The sequence below is a fragment of the Oreochromis aureus genome, linkage group 23 (genome assembly GCF_013358895.1).
Source record: "Oreochromis aureus strain Israel breed Guangdong linkage group 23, ZZ_aureus, whole genome shotgun sequence".
NCBI classification, from domain to species: Eukaryota; Metazoa; Chordata; class Actinopteri; order Cichliformes; family Cichlidae; genus Oreochromis; species Oreochromis aureus.
Window position 1 is genome coordinate 4,406,725 of NC_052963.1, and position 21,430 is coordinate 4,428,154.

Here is a 21,430-nt window from a genome sequence, read left to right on the forward strand (position 1 = left end):
AACAATGTATAATATATAAAATATTTTATTCATGTAAAATGTTACTTATATATTACTAGCATTAAGTCAGTGTTCGATTCAGATTTTTCTTGTAGATGTTATTTTCCCATTGTCTAACTGATGGTTCTTAGATGATTTGATTAGAGAAACTAATAATGGGTCAAAATAATAACTGTATCAAATATTTTGACCACTTCTGTGTGGAATTCTGCCTTAAAATTGGTAGTAATAGCTGTGCACTTTCTGTTAGATAATTTAAGTCACCTGTATAAACAATCAGTTCATTCTTCAATTGTTTAATGAGAATGAGAGAGAGAAAGAGAAAGAGTAAATAAAGACATTAAACTGCAGGACTGTTTGTATTTTCTCTGTTGTCTTATACTTATTATATTTATATTATACTTATTTAATTTTAATTAATTAACCTGAGATTCACTTGCTGTGGGCTAGTTTTCAACTTTCTTTATGTTTTCAGCTTTGTGTTCATGCCGAAATACTAACGGAAAAATTGTATGTGTGTCCTCATTAGGACAGAAATTTGTATTGGTATGTTGGGAATGGAGCCTGAGGTTTATATAGCTAACTGGTAAATGTGTGACACTGAGTTTCAGGTCATTTTAGAGAGAAAAGAGAAAGTAATATAACAGGTAGTTATATTACAAGTGGTTACATTGCAACAAATTACTCTCTCCTGGGAGTAATTAATAAAATACTGCATCCTACTTATTTACTAGACCAGTGTTTCCCAACCACTGTGCTGCCACACATAGGTGTGCCATGAGATATGATCAGGTGTGCCGTTGAAGATTATCTGTTCCACCTGATTATTACTCTATGCTATGTGAGTAACGGGCAGAACAATTACATTCTCTTACAGTGGAGGGCGCTGATTAAATGGGTTGCCAACTGCCAGTAAAACAGAAGAAGACGGAGAAGAAATGGTGATAGTCATGCTGTGAGACGACGCAGCGCCTAATAGCAATAGATAAATATTTCAAAAGTAGTCAGTCTGACCTGGTTCCTGGAGAAAACTCTGACCCAGGGGAGGCCCTAGCATGAGTAGTGGTCAGAAGAAAGCAAAAAAGATATACTGGGGACAAACGGAGCCAATTCTGCTATGCCTGATGCATCGGAAAAAAAATATTCTTTTTTGTGACATTTTTGTTTGGTGGTGTGTCGTGTGATTTTTCTAATGTGAAATATGTGCCGTGGCTCCAAAAGGTTGGGAAGGTTGTACTAGACTTGTCTAGTACAGTGTGAGTAATGACCTAATCACAGATCACAACAAAGAGGGGAAATACCTTCAACATGCACAAGCATTTGACCACAGTTAATTTGCATGAATGTTGATATTCGATGTGCTGTTTGGATATGATGCTTAGCAATAGTGGTGACTCTTAAAGCAAGTCAATGAGATCCCGGTGAGAATCGATAACAAATTTGAAACTGATAATGGCTTCGGCACCCCAGCTCCTTGCCCACATGGATGTTAAAGGTCAGTAAGTAGCACCTCAAGGACATTTGAATGTGTTTCAGTATTGTCCTTTGCCCAGTCCTTTTCTCCGTCTTTGACCTTTGGAGCACCATATTTTTGACCTGAAAGGGAGACATACAGTAAAGACAACCCTGCGCTACCAATAGATTACTACTTATTGCTTGCATGGCATGTGTGGTAAATAAATAATAAATTCATGGTAACAGAAGTGGTAAAGGTATTAAGTCTGTGAAACACATTAATAATGGCGAAGACAAAAAAAAATTCTTTGGAATTTGATTATTAAGCTGTTAGCTAAGCAAGCCCCCCCTAATATGAGCAATCCACTTACCAGTCACTTCAGTCGTTTACACCTTGCTGGAACAGTGTTACACCCTGTGTTGCCTTCAGAACTGCCTCAGTTCCTTGTGATTGAAAAAATTCCTCAGGGTGCTTGGTCCATATTGACACGGTAGATGGTGGAAGCAGCCATAAGAAGATGGCTACATTGTGGCCATAAAAAGATGAACACAGTACTCAGATTTGCTCTGGCAGTTGAGTGATCCTAAATTTGTACTAAGGGACACAAAGTGGCAAAGGCACTATGGATCCATACTTTCATGTTTACATCTAATTCTGACACTACCATCCAAATGTTAGAGCAGAAATCAAGATTCATCAGTCAATGTTTTTTCCAGTCTTCTGTTGTCTAATTTTGGCGAGCCCGTGTGAAATTTAGCCTTTGTTTCCTGTTTTAATTGACCAGAGTAGCACCGTCTTCTATTATGAGGCTGGGTTTGGGGATGTTCTGCATCGTTACACTGTGTTAACCACTTTTGATACTTGAGCTACTGTTTTCTTTTAATTCCAACAGTTTTCACAGACACAATTATCCTTATACTTTCTTTACATATTAAGATTTTGAAGTGTACAAAATATACAGCTTTTACGAGCTTACACAAATCAAGTATTATTACAGATTAAACCACTTCTTCATGCCTTTCATTGTTCTGACTGTTTTTCTGTTCATTTTTTAAAAATGGTTTTGCAGGTTGGACTGTTCCTTGGAAAAAATAAGCTCTCTAAATGTGTCATTTTATGTTCTAGTTCAGTATTATAACAATTACAATACTTGTAAAGTGTTTTTGTCTGAATATTTTTATATAATTTTACTTAATTAACCTTTAAATTCATATGTTTTGCAGCATTTACCAGTGCATGTTTACATAAATAATCCAGATCCTTCTTCAACCACATATCTATACATTTCTATGAAGTTCATCTTTGTAATATAAAACAGGACTGAAGCTGAAAAAACTGTGACTGAAAACTTTATTTTGCAGAGCAGAATATTAATATATAATGACAATCATAAGCTAGATGTGCTTTCCATAGGCCTACCTGAGATTGAGCGTTTTTGTGTTCATGTTAAAAATATAGAAAATAATTTAAAATTGTAAAATTGAATTTCTCCTTTTGTGTACTGTAAATTCTACGGAAGAGTATTTTATATGTTTTGTGTCTTTGCCTTACATTCACAAAAAAGTAAAAAAGAAAAACTTAAATATAGTTTTGACATTACATCATGCAAAGCAGTATGGCTTTCAATTCCTCCTGTGTATGGCTTTGTTTGCAGCATGCAGGGAGCGACCTGGAGCAGACTCTCATTCATCTGCCTGTCTTTTACTGAAAAGAAAGAAAATTACAATCACGCCAGTGCTCAGTCAATAAAAAAGACCTCTAACCTCTAGCATATATACGAATCAGCCATGATGATTTGATGTTACCTTTCTCCTGAAGGCTTGGAGGTCATGACCCAGAGTAAATATTCCTTGGCAGCCATGGAATCCAGCACCTTGTTCACATCGCTGGTGAAGCTTCCATCTACGTGCCTCTTGCTGAATCTTTCACCCCATCTTTCCATTTCAGATCTGAGTATGTACACAGGCACACAATGTAAACACTGCCCCCTAAGGGTCAGTAACCCCACAGTACAGAAACCAGACAATTTAGCTGTAAAATTTGATCTGCACTGGAAAAATCATCAGTTTTTCATGTGATTATTTTCATCATAAGTGAAAAGATTGTTGTGGTGTAATCATTTCCTAACTGCTTCATTGTCTATTTGCATGGTTCATGTCTCATTGCACAGTGTGAGTAAGATATGATCAACACAGTGGAAAAGTTCAGGTGATTTATTTTGGCACAATCACAAGAAACACTAAGAAAAAAAAAGCAGTGGAAAGGGGGAAAAAGGTTGAAGAAGCAAGAAGAATCAGCTGATTAGCTCGAGTTCTCTGTTTTGCTCTCCCCATCATGGTGGAATCAGACACAAGCAGGCCATTTTAGAAGGTTTGGGTATTGTAGGAGGAGATGCACGCGAAGAAAAGGAGGGCGGCCTACTCTCTTCGGACTTGTCCAGACTTGAGATTGGCAACAAAGTCTTTGATTGCCTGGTCTTTGAGGAAGGAGCTTACATCGCTGGTGAAGGTGCCATCTGCGTGTCGCTTCTCCGCAGCACTAAAAAACACAGAGACGGACCACTTGATATATGTCTTTTTTATACTATAATATGGAACATATGAGTCAATTATAAAGGCGTGTTCTTATGTGAGGTACCTTATATTTACACTCCAGTGCTTTTAAATGTAAGATTTTACATTTACAAATATAAAAGATCAACTCACTAAAGACTAGCTCTGAATTCCTCACAAAATGTGTGGCTTGCTGGGCACCTGTGTCAGATGCTTTGGAAATGAGCTGTTTAAGGCCTAAGGAGGCCAATAGACAGGCAAATAGAGAAATGGCTCTTTTATTATTATTCTTATGACCCCTCTGATTTATCTGCAGAGGCTTTGGAAGGGCCAGGCCCCTAGTTTGAGAACCAAAATGTATATAAATACATGACATGTTAGGCTGCTGTTCTTGCATACACACACTCCTTTACTGCTGCTACTTTAAGCACTGTTTTGTATTACGTGTTTCACTTGTACAATTGAACACTACTCAGCTAGTTTCCTTAGCTACCTCAAAAGATCAGTTCTAGTATCTTTTATCACAAATTGAGTGTTTTCACACTGACCCACTCCTCTTGTTGTTCATCAGCCACCGAACAAAGTCCTGTGCTTTCCTGTCCTCCAGATATTTACTGTAGTCATTTGAGAAAGTTCCCTCTGAGTGTCTCTTCATGCTTGACAACTCCACAGGCTCGTCATTTAATGTGTTGTCTGACTCAAAACTGCAAGGGAGAGCAAAGTAGGTACCACTGAAGTGTTTTCCATAGCATATCATAACTCTACATATCTATATAAATCTCTAGGAACACTAGGGGTATAAAAAAGAGAAGTAAAAGAAAGGGGAACCGAAAGGCAGCACTTGATTCTTAAACTTAGCATTGTCATATATAGTACATGTATCCTTTGTCCTTCCCTTTAATCCTACATTATGTATCACTAAAAGGTTAATCAGCCATAGGTTCTATGTGTCAGTATCAGGTCATGTAGGAATACACTGCAATAAAAAACAGTTTTTAATTGCATTTCAACATAGTCTTTAAAGCTTTTTCTTGTTTTTTAATTCACTTGGAGAAACGTTTTCTCATATACAAAATAAATGAATAATCAGTCATCATTATATCTTAAAGCCCTTATAGTACCTTTTTATTCTAACAGTGCATGTCACTCTCAGACAGCAGGCTTATTTGTGGTTCCTAGAGTTTTTAGAAGAGAGCCTTCACCTAGCAGAGCCTTTCTTTTTGATGTAGTTTATAGTTAGGGTTGGATCAGGTGACCTTGACCTAGCTCTGAATTATGTTTCAATAGGCTCAGGATACTGGGGGGCTTCCCATAATGCACTAAGCATTTCTTTTCCCTCTCTGTTTTTTTATACACGACTACTGTATTTAATCATTGTAGGGTCTTTACCTTACAGTATAACTGCTGTTGTGAATCTGTGCTATATAGATAAAATTGAATGGAATTGTTCTTGTGATTTAGTCACAAGAGTAACACAAGGGTGCTAAAAACAGCTTTATGTTAAAGAAGCGTTTCATTGTACCTTAAGCTGTCATCAGCATCACGCAGAGGAACCTGCCAACTGCTCTGGACAAAGCCGAGGACCAGGAGGATGCCAGCCAGGGAGTGAATGCTTTTCATGGTGGTGACCTGTAACAGGGGACAACACACAAAAAAAGAAATAAAACATTCAACCAAGCACAGAAACAACATTTCCCCCACCCAGAAAAAAAAACGAAAAAAGAACTTGATGGCTAAAGGTAAAATACCTTCTCCACTGCAACAAGATACAACTCACCTTTTCTTCTTTCTTTCCAAACACCCGCTGTTAGTTCCACTGCTTATTGCTGGTGTCTGCATCTAACCGCCCTCTCTCACTTTGCAGCCTTATATATTGAAAGAAGAGCTGCATAGGTGGGTCTTTTTCCCACTCTTAGAGTAACAGTTCCACCTATTACTCTAAACCTATTAGACACACCCATTACACACGGGGCCTGTTGACTGAATAGATGAGCTGACCGTTTGCTCATGAAGGAAAGGTGCCAGTCAAGCGTGATGCCAGCTGGTCCTTCAGTGTTAAGGTCAAACAACCGCAGCTCATCCTGTCAAACAGAAAGTTGGGGAGATGCTTTAATGTGCTACTGTGTCATCTTGATCGGAAGCAATATTTGTGGCGTCATAACTGGAAGGAGGTTGTGGATTCTTCCGTTCAGAATCAAAAGATCGGAAATCTCTCTCTCCCCCCTTTTTTGCATCAGTTGCAGTTATCTCTGTTTAACCAAGCTGACTATTCAATAATAAATACATGCATACAGGTGGGTGATGCTACATGACTGCCACACATAGACCAGATATTTAATTTGCTGGAAATTAAGGTTTATCAGTACAGGATCAGGGCTGGAACTTTTCACTTTGACACTACATTTTGCTGACTTTTTTGTGACATTGAATATTGATCATGAAATAACTAATTTTTTTAGAGCACTGACATCCAGAAATATTATTCAGGTGCTGGATTTAAACATAAGCTTATTGACAGCCCTCTTGCCCATATTTAGATTTTCCTTGTGCTGTGGATCCACGGCTGGATCAGGAGGGGTCAAGGAATCCCAAAGAGGCATTGAATGGACGAGACTACTCAGTATCAACTGGGTCTTTATAATGAGGGAGAAAATCAACAAGACTGTCTTCATATAGTGTCACAGATTTTTACAAAGGGACAAGAAAACTTCAGGTATCGTATTACTATTTCATCACTGAGACTTTTCCCCCCAAGAGTTACGATACTGCATGTATCCAACTGTTTAATATGACATATATTTAAATCAGATGTCTTTGACGAAAAACTCCCACTAACACAGGTACACTAGTTTGGGACCCCCCCGAGGCTGAACATATGTCTCATTTCAGTCTCAAGCCAGGGATCTTCAACATGAAATGCAAATGTGTTGACCACAACACCATGGAGCCATAATGTCTTGTATTATTAAATGACAGATTTTTTAAAATCAGCCCTAGATTCTACTAGGTACAGTAGCAATAAAGGGTATATTTAGGGTTGGGTTTTTTTCTTTGGCCTTTTGTTGGAGAAATTCTTTGCTCCAGTTTGAGGTTGATATTTAATATATCCTTAAAGCGCTAACGTGACATTGTTATCTTGCAAAAATCAGTTTAACTAGATGACTAAGAATATCTGTTTCATGCCGTCTACTCATAGGCTTGAGTTATGCCTCTTGTTTTTGCATTAGAACTGACTGGTTGTCACATGGTGCACGTCTAGCACCAGACAGTTGAACACTGGCACAAATACTTTCCATGGAAGTTGAAGCAGGGATCAAAACAACAACCAACTGATTAGTAGATGACCTGCTTTTTCACCTGAGCTACACCCAACCCACTAATGACACCATACTTTAAATATCCCTTAAAATTGAAAGTGAAGAAAGAAGCTATTTTTTCCTCATTGTTGATTATTTATTACATTAGAAAAAACTCCATTAACAGTTTTACAAATGTCATAAAACTGTATCAAATCACTTTGATGTGTCTATGCTTAATACAATGCTGTAGAAATTTTAGATGTCCAAGCAGTTTAGGTTCACTAAAACATTCCATTACACTCAGTTCCCATTTCATTCTTTGCATTATTATACTTTTACTACTGGCCATGAAATGACCTTTTAAACAATAAATGTACAGTTAATACATTTCTAGAAAAATCATCTTTTCACATATAGGTTTTACAAGGAACCATATCAGCTTTAATTCTTGAAGAGACTGATATTTTTAAAAGAACATATTACATATTACATATTACTGTTTGACTTACCGTTATTTTATTAAATTACAACGTATCAGATTGTTTTTTATACCTGAGGAAGGTCAGTTGGACTGAAACACTGTGGTTTAATAAAATAACAGTGAGCAAGACATTTGTTGTTAATTCAGAGCTTTTTTAATCTAAATGAACATATCTAAAACAAGCTCTCATAGACACAGAATAACATGAGAACTGGGACAGCTTTGCACCCATTAATTTTCCAGTACTAAATGAGTTTACATGTATTTTTTTGCATATCTTTATTCATAGAAAATAAAAACAGATTTTGGTTTTATGCAAAGCACCTGAGTAGAAAGTGAGTCATGTGGGTATAGACATGTTGATTGGCAGTGCCAGCGAGCCCATGATCCTTGTCTGTGTACCACTGAAAGAAGAAAGGATTATATGTATGACTGTTTCATGACATTGGTCCTGCAATTGTCTGTTGCATTTCCCAAGTTGCTCACCATGGCCTCAAAGTCCACCTGCTCCTCAACCAGAGCTTCTGAGATCTCTGCTGCCTGCTGGAAATGGACATTGTCTAGAAAAACAAACCGAACAATAAGGCAGGGATCCGTTTAAAGGTAACATAGTGGTCACCATGGCCATTACTTTTGTAAGTGCTGATCAAGATGCAAGTGTTGGATCTATTTATTTTACATCAGTCTGTATGAATTTGTTGATAATGACGAGTGCTGGTATACTAATGGATTTTCTGCAATAGTATTGGCATTAGACCAAAGACTCAATTTAAAAAAGATGAAAAAAAGTGTGCTTTACCAACCACATGTACAAATTCAAATTAGTCTAGAACATTTCACTTCAGTTTTCCGTAACCATATTAAATTCGTTGCACTTTTCCAACATCAGGAGATGGCTATGAGGAATGCATCTAAAACCTCCTGTTTGAAAAGGCAGGGCTGCAAATGTATTCTGTCACAGCGAGTGAAAAATAAACTCTCACACTTACTGTTATGTTTTATAGGCTTATGTTGCCCCCCAAAATTATAAAATAATAAACAGACACAAACATAGAGGCCCTGTGTTGCTCACCATCGGCTGTTCCATGAACAAGAAGATACTGCACTGAATGGAAATTCCTGGCCCTGGCAGTTACTGTTGTGTTCTGCACACAGTCAGATTTAATTTTTATGCATCAACAAAGACAATCGCACAGCTGAGAACAAAGGACAGAGAACTTGATATTCCTGGCTGTGAAACTTACATCGTAGGCTTCAGAATTCTGTGAAGGCAATATCATGTAACGCTCTGTGTAGATGGAATCTGGTACAAATAGACAGATAGTTGCAGATGTTATTATTTCATATCATTAATGGGATTGTAAAAAGTGACAACAAAAGAAATACCATAATAGCGCCATTTGGAGACTGGAGCAACTGCCATTCCACACTTGAAAACTCCACTGCCAGATCCCAAGACCATGGATGTGACATATCCTCCGTAGGACTGTGGAATATAAAAAACTCATTACTGCAGATCATCTCTTGTCTTAAGTACATGCCAAACACATTGACTTGTGAGTGAAACATTAACTTGCACTAAAACATTCTCAATGTGTTTAACCTTTGTGGCGTTTTTGTTTAACACTAAGTCTTCACTACTTACCCATCCCCAGATAGCAACTCTGTCTTTGTCAATGAATCCCATTTTGATGAATTCCCTTGAAAAAAAAAGATATGAATTTGATATGGATTAGGGGATGACAAGAACTTCTGCTGATCATTGCCATCTTTGACTCATGATATTTCCGCTACACTAAGTTTCTCTCTAAATGGGAGTCACAGAAACAAGTAAAATCCAGTTTTATCAAACTTGCTAGGGCAAAGAAGGAACCTGTTTGTTTGAGATGCACTGATTTGTCTAAACTCCTCCTCACTTTCCTTACCTGGCTGCTGTTATCTGATCTTCCACCTCTTTGGTTCCCAGGCTTTTGTAAATTTCATACATTAACTTGTCGCCCTGGTAACCGCTCCCTCTTCCGTCAAAGCTAGCAACAATGATTTTCTCAGTGCTTGCCAGATAGGTGGACCAGTTTACCCTGTAGACGTAGTTTACTTTCTGACTGCATGGACCTGCGTACCTGGAACATCAAGCACATTCAGAATGAGTTTTCTTGGCCCTCCTTTAAAAAGTCTTTTCTTTTTCTTTTTTAAATGAACTCTTACACATCGATCAGTAAAGGGTACTTCTTGGACTCATCAAAGCCTGGAGGCAAAATCATCTGGTACCAGAGATCTGTCAAAAATATGAACATAAAAAAAGAGTAGTAGGTATAAGACATGTAGTAAAATAAATCATGCAACAATGTAAAAATAATATTTTCATGCTGGTCAGAATCATGCAGGTCAGAATTGAACCCATGCCACTGCATTTCAGCCATGGAGCATATGAATGCCTGCTCAACCAGAGAGCTACATTATTTTTTTCATAATTGCTTTTTTCATGACAGTTTTCCTATGGGCCACATTCAGGGAAGGTTTACCTGCTTAAACCTTCTATCATGCAAGCTAATGTCCTCTATGTTGACTGGTATTTGGACATCCACTGCTTTTTAGTTAAAATGCCAAATTATTCTTTTTGTTTTTAGTTTGTTTCCAAATCAGTATCTACCCATCCATCCATTCTCTTCCGTTTATACTTAGCAGAGTTGCGGGGGGTGGGCGGGCTGGAGTCTATCCCAGCTACCATAGGGTGACCCTCGACAGATTGCCAGTCTGTTGCAGGGCTAACCCATGCAAACACAGAGAGAACATACAAACTCTACACAGAAATGCCCTGGAAAAGATTGTGGCCTCGGGATTTTCTGGCTGTGAAGCAACAGTGCTAACCACTACTACTACTATGAATGCTACTACACGTGTAACCCCAGTGGAAGGGGTTACACAAAGAGGATGTGGGACCCATGGAATCTTCGATACCCAGCATCCAAACTGACGGCGAAACAACTAGTAGCTCAGTGTTCCAACATTCGGAAGAAGGAACGGCTATCACAGGTGGAGATCAATGAGATACAACAGAAATGCTACGGCAAGGGGGAGCCAGGATGATAGGTCAGGGGGAGATATCATCACCCCCACCTGAGATTGGGTACCAAGCCCCAAATATGATGGAACAAAGGGTGTTGAGTGCGAGAGCAGCTGACCTAGCCAGTTACCAAGACTATGTGAAGTACCTTGAAGGTCTACTAAAAGATGTGAATGCAGCAACAATCCCTACTGCAACCATCAACAAAACCAACCAGCTGATATACACCATGAAATGAGTGATCATGGAGATCCATGGCTACAAGATGATGGAGAAGGAGACTAGACGCCAAGATCACGGTAGCACGGAGGGAAGTTAGCCAACTGTTGGAACTGCAGAAAGGTGCAATGAAGAAAGGGTTGCCTAATAAATATAGCAGGCGGCCCCTACCTGAGGCCATGGAAACTACCAAGCAAAGACTCACAGACACTTGAAGAGATGCTGGCCAAAGGAGGCGATAGAAGCCACTGAAATCAAGATCAGGAAGCTCGCGACCATGCCTGGTGGGTTTCACCCCAAGTCCAGCACCCTGAGGCTGTATGCTAAGTGGAAGGAAGGAGGTTGGGAACAAGTGAGTGTCAGTACCACAGTCCAGGATGAGACAACAAACATCCACAAGTACATCAGGAAGATGGCTCCAACCGACTGCATGCTCACTGAATACCTCAGGTAGCAGAAACCCAAGAAAGAGGAGCAAGAGGAGGAACCATCATGTAAGGACAAGCCCCTGCATGGTATGTACCAGCGGTAGATAGAGGAGGTGGCTGACATCCAGAAATCCTACCAGTGGCTGGAAAAAGCTGGACTGAAAGACAGTACAGAAGCACTAATCATGGCAGCACAGGAACAAGCCCTGAGCACAATATCCATAGAGGCTGGGGTCTATCACACCAGACAAGATCCCAGGTGCAGGCTGTGCAAAGATGCTCCTGAGACGAGCCAGCACATAACAGCAGGGTGCAAGATGCTAGCACGCAGGGGATACATGGAATGCCATATCCAAGTGGCTGGCACAGTATACAGAAACATCTGTGCAGAATATGGCCTGGAAGCCCCGAGGTCAAAATGGGAGGCGCCCCGTAGGGTGGTGAAGAATGACAAAACTAAGATCCTGTGGGACAAGATACAGACGGACAAAATGGCGGTGGCTAACCAACTGGACATAGTAGTGGTGGACAAGCAGAGGAAGACGGCTGTAGTGATAGAGGTAGCGATACCGAATGACAGCAACATCAGGAAGAAGGAAGACGAGAAACTGGAGAAGTACCAAGGGCTCAGAGAAGAGCTTGAGAACATGTGGAGGGTGAAGGTAACAGTGGTAATTGCAGCGCTTGGTGCAGTGACCCCCAAGCTAGGCAAGTGGCTCCAGCAGATCCCAGGACCAACATCTGAGATCTGTTTCCAACATTAAAAAAACATAGTAGATTTGTAATTGACCAAGATACTCTAATGAAAGGGATTTTAATAATTTTATTTCATGTTTAAAAACATCTACAGTGTAGTGGGGTTGAGGTTTAAAATGGGCACAGCCAACTGCATATGCTTCAAGATTATGCTTATATGTTGCCATTGACGAAATATTCTGGCAATCTAATAGTGTAAAAAAACAAAAGCTTTCTGCAAGGTCTTTGTTTATTATTGCTATTGGATTATCATTAGAGAGTATAGTCAAAAATGTTATTAGCTCAAAATGAAACTGATGGGGAAATTCTTAAAGGAAAAATTATTGTTTCTGCATTCACTCACTGTATTCGCCCAATTTGATGGTGCCTCGACGCATGGTTGGCATTTGAATACCAGATATCATGCTCACAAATTCTTTGTTGTCTTCCAAAACTTTTTGCTCTACAAATGTACAAATACAAGAAAGTTATTAGAATACTTTTTTTTCTGAACTGCAGAACCACTTGCATACTGTAGCTTACCTCTGTTGTTTATGTTATCCATGAGAGAATAGAAAGGAGTGCCAGGACCTTTGAGTAAGGAATATGATGATATAATTAACTCAAATTACCTAAAAAATCTAGAGGGAATAAGAGGTAGGTTTTTACGCATCAAGAAGAAAATAAAACTGACCACTGCAGCTCATACGGTAATAGGAGGCATTGTGGCTGAAGTAAGCGGAGTTATACTGACAGTTTTCACGTAGATTACACGTCAGACACTTGGTTTCTTGTTGTGTCCACCTAAAACACATAAAAATGGCCACATAGCAAGTCTTATTGAATTTCTTAATGAAGGATAAAGGATAAAACATCAAAATCAATATTCTTACTTGTAAACATTTCTTCCTCCTGGCTTGCCACCCTCTTCATTACTTGAAAAATATCTGAGGAGTAATCGGTAAGAATGAGTGAGGCAGGAGTATTAAGAATGTAGCAAAGTAGGAATAAAGCTTGAAGGACACTAGGTATAGAGACTTTGGAGACTCAGTGGCAATCAGACAATACCAAAACCTACATGGCCCCATGTAAAAAAGTGATTGCCCCCTAAACCTAATAACTGGTTTGGCCACCCTTATCAGCAAAAACTGCAATCAAGCATTTGCGATAATTGGCAGTGAGTCTTTTACAGCACTTTGGAGGAATTTTGGCCCACTCATCTTTGTAGAATTGTTATAATTCAGCCACACTGGAGGGTTTTCAGACATGAACCACCTTTTTAAGGTCACGCCACAGCATCTCAATCTGATTCAGGTCAGGACTTTGACTAGGCCACTCCAAAGTCTTCATTTTGTTTTTCCTTCAAAGGTGAACTTGCAGGTGTGTTTTGGATCAATGTCCTGCTACAGAACCCAAGTGTCTTAGAGATCATCAACAGCCGGGCTTGGGACCATCCTTGGCGGTCCCAAGCCCGGCTGTGACAGGAGGAGGGTGGTCACCCTGCCGAAGCAACCAGAACCGACCAGTCGGGGAAACTAGGCTCGAAACCAATGGAATCTCAACGATCAGCTTTATCAACCAATGCTACTGCATCTGGGGCAGCCGATGCGCCAGCACTGGGGACCCAGGGCACTGGTGGGAAATGGACTACTGGCCATCAACTCCATCGACTCATGCCCAAGACACCGATCAACGTCGCAGCATGGAATGTCAGAACTGGTCATCATGTTGGGCAGAAGGAGATCATCGCCCGTGAACTTTCGAAACTCAACGCCTTGATAACGGCCCTATCAGAACTTTGGCTGACTGGATCTGGCACTGTCGCCGTTGAAGTGCCGGCCATGGACGAGAAGATGACATTGTATTACTCGGGTGGCGACAAAAGAGAAGCCGGAGTGGGCTTCATGGTGCACCATCGGTTCTCTGTGAGTGTCGTCGTCTTCCAACCTATATCCGACCACATTGCCATCCTAACTGTCGACGGTATGATCAATCTACACGTCATCGCGGCCTACGCGCCGACCGAAATGAACTCCGACGCGTCCAAAGATGAATTCTATGATTGCCTGCAAGATGTCCTGGACTCCCTACTTCAAACCACCATGATCATGATCACCGGTGACATGAAGGGCCACGTCGGCATCGACCGCACTGGCTGGGAATCGACAATGGGAAAGTTCGGCCATGGAGAAATGAACGACAACGGACTACGATTGTTGTCATTCGCCACCGCCAACAAACTGGTCCTCAGGAACACACTATTCCAACACTCGCTCAAGCACCGTCTGACATGGCGCAACCCAAGAGGAAACGACTCGGCGCTACTCGACTACGTGCTCATCAACACCCGGTTCCAATCGTCCTTGCAAGATGTCCGGGCTATGTGCGGACCCGACTGCAGCTCTGATCACTATCTCGTCCGCGCCTGAGTGCGTCTAAAGCTCCAACGAGCGAAGAAGCTGACACCCAAACCGCCCAGGTTGGACTGGCGTCACCTCAACAACAACGACCGTCGTCAAGAATTCCAGATTGCATTATCGAACCGCTTCGCCCTCCCCCAACGTCGCACACAACCGTGGATCTTAGACAAGTCTCTCGACCTGGTCGTTGAACGCAAGAAGGCACTGTGTCACTGCGGAACTTGAAAATGTGGCCGAACGACAAGACTACAGGGTGCTGTACCAGACCATACGTAGTCTCAGTGGCAAGTGCAAGATGACAAATGATAACCAGATAAATCAGAAAGGCTGACGGCTCATTTGTAAAGTCAACTGCAGAGCGCCTGCAACGGTGGAAAGAATTCTTCGACAAACTCTACAATCACGATCCATCCCAAGGTCTGGCCGCAGCGCCGCCCATCATCGACCCTCCTGCGGCGCCGATGTCCGATGCAGAACCAGTGGTAGAAGAAGTCAAACACGCCATCCACTCGCTCAAGAACAACAAGGCCGCTGGCCTTGATCATGTGGTGGCAGAAGCCCTCAAAGCTGGAGGAGAAGCCCTTGCCATACGTCTACACTCGTTATTCAAACTGATCTGGACGTCGAATGTGGTACCATCAAGATGGAAGAAGGCGGCTGTCATACCCATCCTAAAGAAAGGCGACAATCGAGAATGCAAGAACTACCGGGGCATCAGTTTACTCTCCATCGTCGGCAAGGTCCTCATGAAAATAATTCAGTCGCACCTTCAAAAGCATCGTGAGATGACCAGCCGGGAAGAACAGGCTGAGTTCCGACCCAGACAAGGCTGCAGCTACCAGATCTTCACCCTACGTCGACTGATGGAGGAACGGATCCAATGCGGACGCCGAACAGTCATCATCTTCATCGATTTCAAGTCTGCGTTTGATTGCATCGACTGGCCGGCCTTGTGGAGAGCTTTGGCAGCTGAACATATACCCGCGAAGATCATCGAGCTACTACGAATCGCCTACGATGGCTCGACCAGCCAGGTACGCATTCTTGACGAAGTGTCCGAAGAATTCCCCATCATGACTGGGGTCCGGCAGGGCGATGTGGTGTCGCTGCTGTTGTTCAACATCGTCATCGATGCGATAATGCGCAAGGCATTCGAGGGCCGCTGCGGAGTCCAAGCCTCGACCGACTGATTTATCACTGATCTAATGTTCGCCTTCGATAGCGCCGTTTTTGCCGAAGACGACTCTGACTGAAGACGACATCCTCTATGAGATCGCCCGGCATTCCAAACCATACGGCCTCAAGATCAACGCCGAGAAGACCAAAGTCCTGACAACCGACGGGTCATCAGCGATCGTCCACCTCGAAGGTGTGCAGATTGAACAAGTCCAACAATTCAAATATCTGGGGTCCCTCGTCAAGGAGAAGAAAGTGGCATCATCAGCGGAGATACGCTGCAGAATTGGGCAGGCGGCGGCAGCGTTTGCTTCCCTGCGCTGGTGCGTCTGGAAGAACAGCAACATCTCACTGACGACAGATCCGCCTTTACCGAACCCTGATCCTGCCCATTCTACTCTACCGTGCGGTGACGTGGACGATGCTCAAACACGACCTGAACAAGCTCGAAGTTTTCCAAATGCATTGCCTTCAATGCCTTCTCTGCGTTTCCCTTTGCGACCGCCATTCGAATGACACCATCCTCACCAGCTGCGGCAGCCAACTGACGATCGGCGACCTAATCCAGACTCCGATGGTTTGGCCGCGTTTGTCGAATGGACCCGAGCCGCTACCCCCATGGCCTACTCTGGTTGACCCGCCCCACCGATTGGAGGGTGCAGCGAAATGCACCAAAGAAGACATGGACGAAACAAATTGAGGATGATTTGAAGGCCTGCCGACTCGACCTCGAGCAGGCAAGAACCATCGCCTTAGATCGAAAAGCGTGGAAGATCATCGTTGGTCAAGCAAGACAACCTGCGGCACCTACAGCAGCGTACTGGTTGCGAGGCCGACCATCACCGCCAGACACCCACTAAGGACACGAGAGAGATGGAGTCCTGCACTTGGGTCCTCACTCTGCTTGCCACACAGCTAGCTGATGACCAAAAACAAAATTTGAAGACACTGTGTGCATCTATTACTTTAACTGCGAGCAATTCACTTAATAGATCGGGGATGTCAAACTCATTTTACATTGCAGGCCACATACAGCTCACTTTGATCTTAAGTAGGTCAGACCAATAAAACTACATGATAAATGAGCAAAATTACAGAAAAAGTTGTGGGTAAAAACAGCAACTTTTCTGATATTTAACTGTTTGTTATTTAATTGTTGGTGGTGGCAGTATTGGCACTGGTGATGATGATAGTGGTGGTGGGGAAGGGGGTGTCTGTATCAATAGGAAATGCTGCAAAACTTGTGAAAAGACAGTTAAAACTTCAGTGCACTCTTAAAATTTCTAAAGCTGTTCAGTGGGCCGGATTTAGTCTGTGGCAGGTCGATTCTGGACCCCGGGCCTTATGTTTGACAACCCTGTAGGAGATGATTTGACTTACACACTATCTGTTGTGACCTTCAAAATGTCAATAACTTCCCATTTTCCAGAAGTGATGGCTGTAGCGTTGCCCTGCATGAATGCAGAATATGTGTGGGAGGTTAACATGTTACAAAAAATGATTCATAAAGATTCATAAAGGATATTGTGCAAGACAAAAGAAAGACTAGCCAGCAAAAATATTTCAGTACTCATACACCCACCCCAACCACATGATGGATGTGCTTGTATTGTTCAGTGTCACTCATGAGCAGGTAATAGCTGTTCTTATCTGCGGCAAAAACTGGTTCTGATGGAGAAAACTAAGGAACAAGCATGTTATTATTTATTCTTTAATGCCTTTTCTGTGCAATTCATTCAAGTCAGCACACATTTAATTTTAATTTTAATTTTATTTCAGTGCCCTGAAATAAATGGTTTTAACCTCCTAAGACCCGAACTCTTCCATGGCATGCATTTTTAATTTCTCTTTGATATTTGGGCTGTTTGGGACCCGATGAATGTAAAAACAAAGAGTCACCAGATTTATTTATTTTTACCCAATTTTTGTTTCTAAGAAAAATGAGAGCCACGTATGAAGACATTCGTTTTAAATTTTGATAAAACAGAGGCAGTATAATGTCCTCGTAAGTGGATATCAGGCCCTTGTGGAGCTAAATTTGGTATTTTGGTCTAGACAACCCAAAATGTGATGTCCACATATGTGGACGCCAGGTCCTAGGAGGTTAAGCAAATGTTATTCAACAGTCTACTGAGTGTTTCTGCAGCATTGTCTGCTGACAGTGAATTAGTCAGAGCAACAGCGTGACTCACTTTGATGTAAGCACAATACTCGCCATTGTGGGAGTGAGTCTTTCCATGGAATTTATTACATTAAAACATTTACATATTTAATACCTATTTAACATTTAACAGTGTAGTGACCATACCCGTCCAATCCAGCCAGTGCTCGTCACCTCCAGATGCTGTGAAAAGATGTTAAAACTTGTGTTTATTGTCGCTCTAAACTACAGTTTAGAGTATAATACACCAGCCTTATCGGCTCAGCAGCTTTAAACCCAGAGAGCACAAAGAGACATTGTGACAGGGAACTGAATTTTGAAACTCTTTAGCCAACAAATTAGGAAAATCTCTAAATGGCAGGGTTGCTCTTTCACATTTTTACATAAATGGAAATAATTAGCAGCCCTGTAGCTAAGTGGAATTCCACAAGAAACTCTGCTGCACTAAGTTAACACTTTTGACTAGGTTTTGTCAAGGTTTGCATGAAGATATTCCAGAATAGATTTTTAGATCTTTAAAAGTTTATTTTATCCACAGGCATGAATGTATTACACTGCAGCATTCATGACTGTATTTAGTATATAAGCCTGGTCTACAGAAAGTATTTTTAGACTAGATTTTTTCCTTATAAGACTAGGGATATAGGATGGAAGATGCATTCTAGCCCTTGTATTATGTTGAAAAAAAATCACATTGATTATGTTGTGGGTCAAAATGACCCGCACTGTGTAAATCCACTCAGAATTGTCAAAAAACTGCAATAAAACAATAGCAACTTTATTTTCCATTAGAAAAACATTTAGAACACAGACATACAACACAGTTTGAATTACCATAACTCTTTTTAAGAACAATTTAGTAAAAGTTTTCCCTTCTTTACAAACACATTTCTTTTTAACTTGCCCGATTTTTTCAGTTTTTCAGTGTTCAACATTTTCAATTTTGTCCACATGATGGACAGAATGTAACTGTGTGCTTTCTGCAGATGTACTTTTTGCATTTCTCACAAACAGTGCTTGTTTTAATGTCTTCTCGTGAGGGACAGACCTGGCATCTTTTCCGTTTCTTTATACCTGGTTCCACTGAATCCACTGCAGATTGGTTGGATGGTGCACACTTGACCTTTTCAATGACAGCTGCTGCTGCTGGGGATCGAGCTGGTCTGACTCGCATCTGGATCTTGGGAGTGACAAGACTTTTTCCCAGTTCTTCCAGGAAAAGGCAACGTCGGTACAATTTACCCGCATTCCAATGTTGGTTGATTTCAGTCCACAGGACATAGGCATTGTAAGCAGACACATCCAAAATATTGTAGAAAATTACCAAGGGCCAACGAGCTGTCTTGCGCTGGCAGCTGTATGTCGCTGTGACTTTGTCAAGATTATCTACTCCTCCTTTGGTGGAGCTGTAGTCTAGGATCATTTGTGGTTGTGGTTTGTCATCTCTTGTGCTCAGAGATGCATCTGTGTGCATTGTGCTCATGACAAGAACATTCTTGTTTTTCTTTGGGCAGTATGAAACAACTGTTGCTTTCTCAGTGAAAACAAATAATGAGGAATGCAGAGATCTTCCCTGCATCTTCAAAATTTCACTGGGAAGTTCTGGCTTATTTCTTCTGATTGTTCCCAACATAGTCAGCTTTCTCTTCTGAAGTTCCTCTCCAAGCCAGTAGGATGTAAAGAAATTGTCACAGGTGATGTTATGCCCTTGCAGCCCTTCACTCATCTGCAGCACCACATGCATCCCCTGATTCTTCTCAGATGCTCCTCCAGGTAACTTTCCAGTGTACACTTGCATATTCCATGCATAGCTAGATTTTGCATCACAGGCTGCCCATATTTTGATGCCATACTTGGCCGGCTTGTTGGGCATATACTGTCGGAAAGGACAGCGACCCCTGAATGGGACAAGGCGCTCATCAACAGTAACGTGGGGACCAGGGTTGTACAACAAAGGTAGAATTTCCACGCATTTATCCCATACATCTCTGATTGCAGCAAGTTTGTCTCTTTCACGTCGACCAGCTCTGGTTTCACGGTTGTCAAATCTGATCACACGAGATATCTTGAGAAATGTCTCCAAAGACATTGTTGCTCGAAAGATTGGCCTTCCATTCTCTTCATTCCATAGACTTGCAGTTGCCTCTCCCTTGGACCTGTATACTCCAGCTAATATCAGAATTTCAATATAAGCATGCAAGTCAGTCTGATCCAGTGGCTTCCACTTCTCTTGAAATACACGCCTCCCTTCCAGGTTAGTCATGTCCAGTATGATCCTTTCTATTGGAGGGGATATGAAGAGTTGAAATGCTGATTGAATATCATCAACTCGTGTGATGGCAAATCTTGTAGGACTAAGAGTCATTTTGATGACATTAGAAGATGACAGCCTGCCTTGACTTCGGTGTGGTGATAATGACCATTTTATATTACCATCTTTAGATGTCCATGTCTCCTCTATGGATGATGATTGCTGCATTCCTTGGTTTTCATTTGATGTAGAGATGGCGGCACACTCTCCCTCAGAATCCTCCTCCTCGTCTGAAAATTGGCAGTCTGGATCATCAATAACATTGTCCTCGGCCTCTGAAAGATCCTCAGTCTCTGAAACATCTTCTTCTTCATCACTATCCCAGTTGAAAAGCAGTGATAAAGCTTCTTCAGTCGTCAACCTCCTGGAGCTCATTTTTGGTGTGTTGAAATGACATGAGAACAGTGACAAGAATAGGGGAGAGAAAGTTTCTTGCATACACACCTGGGTCTGAATGTATATTCAGAAGCAGTCAAAACAAAGTACATCAAAGGGAAATGTTTATTTTGGATCTGAACAACTTTTTACTTACATAAAAGTGTGTGGGTCAAAATGACCCGCAACATCATCTTTGTATACAAACACTGCAGAGACATTCCAGGACACATCAAAGTGTCCATATTTTACACACCAGTTCATGACCCCAGATAAGGAAAAGTCATAAGGTTTCATGAAGAAAAAGAAAGGATGACCAGTACTTTGGTCAACACAAAAACTGGAATGGGTCTTAACATAATAAGAAGGCTAGATCATATTCTACTTCAGTTGTGCAAATTTCCAGTGGATTTGACATACGTAACTATTGAGCTCCAAGTTATTTAGAGTAAATCTAGGGATGTATTGAACAAATAGTCTTTTGCTCATACTTTAGATAAAAAGATCAATTTTTTTATGTGATTTAACATGAAGCATGTCAAAAAACTCTAGTCTCAGTCAACAAAGTCTTAGTGGTTTTCACAAAGTTATGGACTCAAAGGTAGGAAAAAAGTACTGGTTTATACATTTTTGTTTTACCTCATAAGTATTCCATGTGAATCCATTAAAGTTGTAGATCTGAATGATGAGATGGTTTTGTACTCTCTTTAGCCACTGGACAGCTAGACGCTCATCAGTCACCCAGGTTACAGT

General features: G+C 41.3%; 3 protein-coding genes across 4 annotated transcripts in view; all 3 read right to left on the reverse strand.

Annotated features, from left to right (window-relative positions):
- Positions 1 to 2,804: 2,804 nt before the first annotated feature.
- Positions 2,805 to 5,837, reverse strand: LOC116311827 (glucagon-1-like). The gene is made up of 6 exons (XM_031729038.2): positions 5,786 to 5,837; positions 5,531 to 5,637; positions 4,557 to 4,712; positions 3,878 to 3,994; positions 3,262 to 3,405; positions 2,805 to 3,160 (listed from the first exon to the last, which is right to left on the reverse strand). Exons 2-6 carry the CDS (start codon positions 5,626 to 5,628, stop codon positions 3,139 to 3,141), a joined length of 537 nt encoding a protein of 178 aa, XP_031584898.2. The 5' UTR covers positions 5,629 to 5,637; positions 5,786 to 5,837; the 3' UTR covers positions 2,805 to 3,138.
- A 1,602-nt stretch (positions 5,838 to 7,439) lies between these two features.
- LOC116311823 (dipeptidyl peptidase 4-like) overlaps positions 7,440 to 21,430 on the reverse strand; it is a 24,241-nt gene continuing 10,250 nt past the window's right edge. For both annotated transcript variants that reach the window (XM_039607285.1, XM_031729034.2), the window contains exons 11-26: positions 21,317 to 21,430; positions 18,139 to 18,174; positions 17,413 to 17,511; positions 17,211 to 17,281; positions 13,128 to 13,181; positions 12,929 to 13,038; positions 12,778 to 12,825; positions 12,599 to 12,697; positions 9,994 to 10,063; positions 9,714 to 9,908; positions 9,434 to 9,488; positions 9,175 to 9,274; positions 9,033 to 9,091; positions 8,861 to 8,933; positions 8,275 to 8,348; positions 7,440 to 8,192 (exon numbers count right to left, since the gene is read on the reverse strand). The exon at positions 21,317 to 21,430 is cut by the window's right edge and continues 16 nt beyond it. In XM_039607285.1, the coding sequence (XP_039463219.1) occupies positions 8,100 to 8,192; positions 8,275 to 8,348; positions 8,861 to 8,933; positions 9,033 to 9,091; positions 9,175 to 9,274; positions 9,434 to 9,488; positions 9,714 to 9,908; positions 9,994 to 10,063; positions 12,599 to 12,697; positions 12,778 to 12,825; positions 12,929 to 13,038; positions 13,128 to 13,181; positions 17,211 to 17,281; positions 17,413 to 17,511; positions 18,139 to 18,174; positions 21,317 to 21,430 (1,350 nt within the window). In that variant the 3' untranslated portion in view covers positions 7,440 to 8,099. The remainder of the gene's footprint in view (positions 8,193 to 8,274; positions 8,349 to 8,860; positions 8,934 to 9,032; positions 9,092 to 9,174; positions 9,275 to 9,433; positions 9,489 to 9,713; positions 9,909 to 9,993; positions 10,064 to 12,598; positions 12,698 to 12,777; positions 12,826 to 12,928; positions 13,039 to 13,127; positions 13,182 to 17,210; positions 17,282 to 17,412; positions 17,512 to 18,138; positions 18,175 to 21,316) is intronic.
- LOC120436360 (piggyBac transposable element-derived protein 4-like) lies at positions 18,185 to 21,304 on the reverse strand. Its single transcript, XM_039607286.1, has 2 exons — positions 20,425 to 21,304; positions 18,185 to 20,271 (listed from the first exon to the last, which is right to left on the reverse strand). The coding sequence occupies exons 1-2, from the start codon at positions 20,738 to 20,740 to the stop codon at positions 18,929 to 18,931; spliced, it is 1,659 nt and encodes a 552-aa protein (XP_039463220.1). The 5' UTR covers positions 20,741 to 21,304; the 3' UTR covers positions 18,185 to 18,928.